The sequence below is a fragment of the Porites lutea genome, chromosome 4, assembly GCF_958299795.1.
Source record: "Porites lutea chromosome 4, jaPorLute2.1, whole genome shotgun sequence".
Taxonomy (NCBI): domain Eukaryota; kingdom Metazoa; phylum Cnidaria; class Anthozoa; order Scleractinia; family Poritidae; genus Porites; species Porites lutea.
The window spans coordinates 5,450,428-5,457,446 of NC_133204.1; the positions used below are offsets into that span (position 1 = coordinate 5,450,428).

At 38.7% G+C, this 7,019-nt stretch overlaps 1 protein-coding gene across 1 annotated transcript; it reads right to left on the bottom strand.

Moving 5' to 3' along the window:
- Nucleotides 1–244: 244 nt before the first annotated feature.
- LOC140934064 (uncharacterized) lies at nt 245–6,371 on the bottom strand. Its single transcript, XM_073383747.1, has 5 exons — nt 6,180–6,371; nt 5,391–5,591; nt 3,927–4,137; nt 3,110–3,133; nt 245–657 (listed from the first exon to the last, which is right to left on the bottom strand). Exons 1-5 carry the CDS (start codon nt 6,369–6,371, stop codon nt 380–382), a joined length of 906 nt encoding a protein of 301 aa, XP_073239848.1. The 3' UTR covers nt 245–379.
- Nucleotides 6,372–7,019: the final 648 nt, after the last annotated feature.

A 7,019-nucleotide genomic window follows, 5' to 3' on the forward strand; every position in this document is an offset into this window, starting at 1 on the left:
CATGGGTGGTAAAACGCGCAACATATCGTCGCTTTTCAACACGTTCCGCAGCAATGCTGCAAAGCAGGTTACACGTTTTTGTTGCCCCTGTTGCTGTAGCTTTACTTGTTGTGTGTGATTTGCTTCTGGCGCCATCGATTTGTTTTTTTTGTGCCCTCATGGGTAGTAGAACGAGGAAACTAATTTGTTTCGTCTACTATCATTAACGGCAAATGTTTAGATCATGCAAACAACATTTGATTCAGACTGGCAGTCTCTTTTGTAAATTGCAAAAGAAAATGAAAACTCTGCTAGCGGGAACTTGAAGATAACTCTCGAACATACGACAAAACTACACAGATTAAAACAGTCTTTCTTTTCAAGCGCCGTTTGAATTTACTTACCTGGTGTAAACCTCAAAACTTTCTTTCAGTCTTTGATTCATCTTCAACTCGCGTTGTTTGTACCGTTTCATGTTTATGTATATGGCACGTAACTGTTGAATCTCCAGTAAGGTTCGACCCATAAAAAAGACCATGATGGCCCACTCTAGGCCAGTCATCTCGATACTGCTTGGGCTCAGACAGACGGCGAAATGGAGTCCTAGTAACGCCAGATAGCTCAAAGTGTCACGGACGAAGATGAAGTAAGGTGTTGTAAAGTAATCGCGATAATTCTCTGAAAAAAAGTAAATATTAATATTAAGGTGTCTCTCTGTAATGTATTAATTTCTTGTTTCTTCAGTTAAACTTAACATGAGGTAAATGTGGAGAAACTGGCCTTAAATTTGACCAATTAGTTCATAACAATGTTACAAAAATATTGCTGGCATTCCACACCAAATACAGTGGAACCTCTCCTTTGGGAGACCGCTATTCAATGGACACGTACCCCCGTTCAGGGGACACAAAATTTGGTCCTGCAAAAATGTTCACATAATCTTTATATTTGTTACCTCTACTGAAGGGACACCTCCATTCAAGGGAAAGGGACACTTTTTCTGGGTCCTGAAACCCGGCTTTAACCTCTGTTCAGGGGACACCTTAGCAATCAAAAAGTGACTAGCCACAAAAGCCGTTGATAAGTTTAAGTGTTCATTAGTCACAATGGCGACAGCTTTCAAAACATAAATTAACTCACTTAAGGTGTTTCTATACAGTTTTTCAAAGGCCATACCGATATTTTTCAATCGCCTTAAAAGTAGTTTTTTCCTTGTCCGATCGCTATAAAATTTTCACCAGTAATTGGCTATGGATTGAAATTTGTGAAAATGTAGTTTTAAGTAAAATCGATATTACTATGACAACAGTAAACAAAAAACTTTGAAATTGATAAAAGCCGAATTTTGTGTGAACTAGACCTGCTACTGAAAATCCAACACTAGGAACTTAAAGTTTGGTGTTTAGCAAACAATCTCCGTAAGAAGTAAAAAATTCTGTATGTTTGAATTCGAATAAAACGAAAATATATTTCAAGCCTTAAATTTTCAATAGCCGTGATAGGTTATGTAATAAAAACGTTATAAATGACTCAAATTATTCTTAAGTAGCGTCAGAATGATGCTTACTATCATATTTTGATGCTAGGAAATTTTGGTGTACTTTCGTTCACGCGATATTGAAATCTAACCTGTTTTCTCACCACCTGTATAAGTGCAACTTCATTCAGAATTTGGACTTTTAGCGCTTTCTTGTATATCTCCGAAACGACTGGAACGAATTTTTTCAAAATCTCTTCACATAATCTTCATAATGTATATAAAAATGTTCGAAACTTTCATTAAGATTGATTCACTGCAACACCTTCAAATTTCAAGACAAACCTATCCGACGAACCGGTCAAAAATCTGCGCTACAACATTCACTGTTTTGACGTTATGGTAATTTTTCCAAATTAATGCGGACAATACATATATCCATGACTAGTACATTTCAGTGTGAGTATTGCCAATGTTTTACATTCAAAAGATGCGATAAATTCAAACTAAAATGTACTAGTCATGGAGGTATGTATAGTGCGCATTATTCTGGAAAAATTAGCATAATGTCAAAACAGTGAATGTTGTAACGCAGATTTTTGACCAGTTGGTAGGACAGGTTTGTCTTGAAATTTCAAGGTGTTGCAGTGAATCAATCTTAATGAAAGTTTCGGACATCTTTATATACATTATGAAGATTATGTGAAGAGATTTGAAAAAAATTCGTTTGAGTAGTTTCGGAGATATAAAAGAAAGCGCTAAAAGTCCAAATTCTGAATGAAGTTGCACTTATACAGATGGTGAGAAAATGGGTTCGTTTTCAAGATCGCATGAACGAAAGTACACCAAAATTTCCTAGTATCAAAACATGATATTAAGCATCATTCTTACGCTACGTAAGAATAATTTGAGTCATTTATAACGTTTTTATTACATAACCAATCACGGCTATTGAAAATTTAAGGTTTGAAATATATTTTCGTTTTATTCGAATTCAAACATACAGAATTTTTTACTTCTTACGGAGATTGTTTGCTAAACACCAAACTTTAAGTTCCTAGTGTTGGACTTTCGGCAGCAGGTCTAGATCACACAAAATTCGGCTTTTATCAATTTCAAAGTTTTTTGTTTACTGTTGTCATAGTAATATCGATTTTACTTAAAACTACATTTTCACAAATTTCAATCCATAGCCAATAACTGGTGAAAATTTTATAGCGATCGGACAAGGTAAAAACTACTTTTAAGGCGATTGAAAAATATCGGTATGGCCTCTGAAAAACTGTATCGAAACACCTTAAATCAACGAACTGCAGTTGTGGGAATTCAACAACTTATACATTATCTAGCTGCTTGAAATATAGACTGCTGGAGATTCCCTGGCCTGGGGGAGCAGACGCCTTTTTGCGCTCTAATAAAAACATTTTCTTTGTTGGTTAATTATCAACAAATCCCAGCCCAACCTCCATTCAGGGGCTACTTTTCTTGGTCCCAAAGGTGTCTCCTGAATAGAGGTTTGAATGTATTCAAAAGCGAAAGGCTCTTCATTTACATCTCAAGTGGGCTTTAATTTTCTTCCCTCAATCACAACTAAACAATCGGCAAAACTATATAGTCGGCTAGAACTTACATATATTGAGAAATGCATCTTACCATACAAATCCTTTTGCCTTGGTTCTAAAACATTCAAAGTAAAAAAACAAACAAACAAACAAAATAGGGTAAGACCTTTTGACTCCTTTTCGCATCATACATGTATCCTTATGGCTCCAATTGTTCAAACTTTGGATAACACTATCCATTTGTTCAAAAGGTGGATAGCTCTATCCACCGGATAAATCACTATCCACTGGATAGCGCAATTGGTTTCCCTTACACTTATCAGAAGGCCCCAGTTGTTCAAAAGTTGGATAGCTCTATCCACCGGGTAAATCTCTATCCACTGGATAGCGCAATTGGTTTCCCTAATATTTATCCAATGGATAGTGATTTATCCGGTGGATAGCGCAATCTAGCTTTTAAACAACTGGGGGCCTGATAAACTGTCACTAACGTTTTAGGGAACCGGAAACCAATTGCATTATCCACTGGATAGAGGTGGATAGTGCATCTAGCTTATTCACCTTTGAACAACTAAGGCTTGAACTCGTTACCCAGCCCTTGGTTCCCCCTGAATGACCTTGGCGAAGTGATGACGCCATGGCCAATAAACGGAGTACACAAGAATTTCGGTGTGGGGGGGAGGGGGGGGGCGGGGGGGGGGTCTCCAAAAATATTTTTTTCGGCCCGTCAGTCCTCAGTTTGGTCTAAAAATAAGGGGGGGGGGCAGGCCCCCGGGCCCCCTCCCCTAGATCTGCCACTGGTAATTCTCGGTAACCAAGTTTGCAAGACATGAAAATCATGCTTTATTATTTTATGTGATCTATGAAGAGCCTTAAGACTAACAGGGAAAAATGAATAGAAAACTCACCCGGGGGATGTGAGCTTCTTCCTCTCGCAATATGAGCAATAAATAGCACAGTGAAAACAACTGGAAATAACACCAAGTCAAACAAGCACCAGACGTCAAGAAATATCCATATCCATCGGGCAACAGTGAAATAAGAACGGGTCCAGATTTTACCAATATCACCATACCATCTGTTGTTTTTCATATTATTAATGACTGGATGGGTAAAAAACTGCAAAAAGTGGTCAAAAACAACTTTTAATGTCTAGTCCTTGCACGGCACTTGACACTACAGCTGCCCCCGCTCTGTATATTGTCGGTCAATAGTATTCTTAGTCGTTGTGTAGCTCTTTGAAATATACCGATTCATAATGAAGATTTTCACACATATTCCATACAATAGGTGAGAGAAAAACAGGAAACGTCCCATGCATTGATTCAGTTCAATTTACACAGCTTTGATCAAAGAGAATAGTTTACTGTAAGCCATAAGAAAAGATTTAATTAGAAGTTGGAATTTTTCGCTATTTCTCTTTTACTTTTTACATACAGTTCATTTTATTTGCCGGAAAGTAAGCCTTAGAAATTCAAAGGTTTGATCAATTCACGCTCACGCGTTTCCAATCAAAGATTTGTGAACTTGTGTCTGGCAAACTCTCCAAGTTTTCAGATATATACACAGTTATACCCACCGCACTTAACCAGTGTCTTTTGTTCTTTCAAAACAGCTGCTCCACAGAATGTCACCGATAACACGTAACGGAAAAGAATATCGAAGTATGACTGTAGAATAAATGTCACAAAATCTACCTAAGCGGTCTCTTCGATATTTTCTGTTTTACGTCACCCTAACCATCTCTTACTTGCGGGCGCGAAGAATAGAAACGTCATCATAACCCAACGATGCCATGCGGCCCCTGTTCAAGCAAATCGAGAGTTTTTCTGGCATAGTCTGACTGTATATTTCAACTGTAAGTACTTTCCTTTAATATACGCGCGAACTACTAGTCAGAGTGCCTCCTCAGGATTTTGCCTTCTGGGCGAAATCCCTGCGGGGGCAATAATACTTATCATCATTATCATTATCATCACGTTCCCCAAAGGCGAAGAGCCAATTACGATTAATCTGAGCAGAGTTGATGCCAATTTACCATAATCATATTCAAAAGCTGGTGGTTCGCACCCTAGCACTTGGTCAGAGCCACTATCAGAGCAAAAACCCGCAACTTTTTGCCTTAAATTACTCCTACATGTCTGATTATGATGGATTCGCTCCAACGAAGAGCCGGGAATCAAAAGGTCAACCTTAAAAAAACCTTGAAAAAAGACAATGGAGGAGTTTTGTGTGAATAGATAGCACAACAGATCGAAAGAGATGATCAGGCTTCCCAGAACAAAAGATTCGCTAACTCATCAAATTCTACACCACCTCGCGGTGAGGTATTTAGTGGAATACAGTTTAAAAAACCTTGCTTTAGTGCGCACCTTTTTTTGCTCAAATGCTATAGCATTCTCCATCACATCATCAAAACACCTTTCGAAACGCCCACGGAGCCCGAGGTTGATATCAGACTTCAGAGGATCGATCAGACGGTTGGTGAACTCTTCAACTGAAGACGCCATATTGGCTACATCATCTACATTTGGTAGATTTCTACTTTCTAAACGACGAAGTTCATAGCTCACCTTGGAAAAAAAAGCAGGTAGCCGGTGTAAACAAACAAACTAAGCAAACAAACAAGCAAGTATACTTTCTTGCAGCTCTATAATATGGGTCTTTTAACGTAGAGTGCATACAGTGTTTCGTCAAGGGTTCATTTTAATTCAAATTAAAGCGGTCGACTGCATAAACGTTCTCAGACTCGTTACTAATAATTCCCTTTGAAAAACAGTACCTTGAAGGTAGTTTGGAAATTGTACGCCATTTTGGCACACGTTTGTTCAACGAAATTCAAGATTTTTTGAACGGTTTGTCTCGCGATGAAAAACACTTCTTAAAGTGATGATTTCTTTGCTGAAAAAGTTTATATGTTACTTCAGCGCTTTAAATCAGTTTGTTTTTAATCTCTGAGCGTCTTGTGTTATCTCTATCTTGGTGAGAGACGAAAGAAACAACAAGAACAGCAAAACAAAAACAAAAACGTGACGAAGAGGTTACTACTAAGATAGACTTGTTCACAAGTCAGAGAGAGCATAAAAGGGGTCTCATTGTCTTGGGACACCAATATGGCCGCCGTTACGTCATGTGAAAACACTCTATATCGATAAACTCACCTCCATTGACATAAACAAACAGTTCTTCTTACATTGTGTCAGTGCTTTGGCTGTTATCTTTTTGTTGATTTTTGTAAAGTCCTCTTGTTTTAATGCATCTCTTAAAGATTTCTCAAAATCTGAGTTAAATTCGGGTAAAAAGACAATGATCAATATCATTATCAACCGAATAACGTTCCTACCATAAGCCATCCTCGGAGACCCAGGGGCAGATAGTGGGGGCGAGAGAAAGTCTAAACGGGCGGGAAAATATGGCACGAAGAAAAGTAAAGAACGGCGAGAAGAGCCCCTGGGGACAATGTCTTACCAGACCAGTTCCAAACTATCGCGGTCGTTCTGGCTTCTGTTGGAACTGGTCTGGTAAGACACTGTCCCCAGGGGCTCTTCTCGCCGTTCTTTACTTTTCTTCGTGCCATATTTTCCCGCCCGTTTAGGCTTTCTCTCGCCTCCAGTATCTGCCCCTGGGTCTCCGAGGATGACCATAAGCCCGCGTTGGATTCGAGGTAGGCAAATTACCAACAAGGCGTAAAGCGCAGAGTAGGCTACAACCAATTTCTTATCCTTCGAGCGTTTTCACTCAAGTGGCCAGCATCTATGCAAATTCTTTGGAACAAAAAAAAGTGTTTACACAAGAAAATAGTCTAACTCACAGGAGTGGGAACTGTTTCTCGAAGGTCCCGGTAACTTTTCGGCCAGCCCGAAAAGCTGTTTTGTCTTTGTTGTGTTTGCATTCAGGATCAAAGTTTCAATTATTTTGAAAATATTACAATGAAACTATCAGTTAAAGAAGCAAATTTGACTGGTTTGAGCTAGGGACTGTGCTACTATTCAAATGTGGTT

What these genes read in the sequence shown, in the direction of transcription:
- LOC140934064 (XM_073383747.1), bottom strand. Translation starts at nt 6,371, where the DNA reads ATGGCTTATGGTAGGAACGTTATTCGGTTGATAATGATATTGATCATT. An exon ending in GTTTGTTTATGTCAATGGAG is followed by an intron (nt 5,592 to 6,179) that starts GTGAGTTTATCG and finishes TTTTTTTCCAAG; the next exon opens with GTGAGCTATGAACTTCGTCG. An exon ending in AAGAAGCTCACATCCCCCGG is followed by an intron (nt 3,134 to 3,926) that starts GTGAGTTTTCTA and finishes TGAATGTTTTAG; the next exon opens with AACCAAGGCAAAAGGATTTG.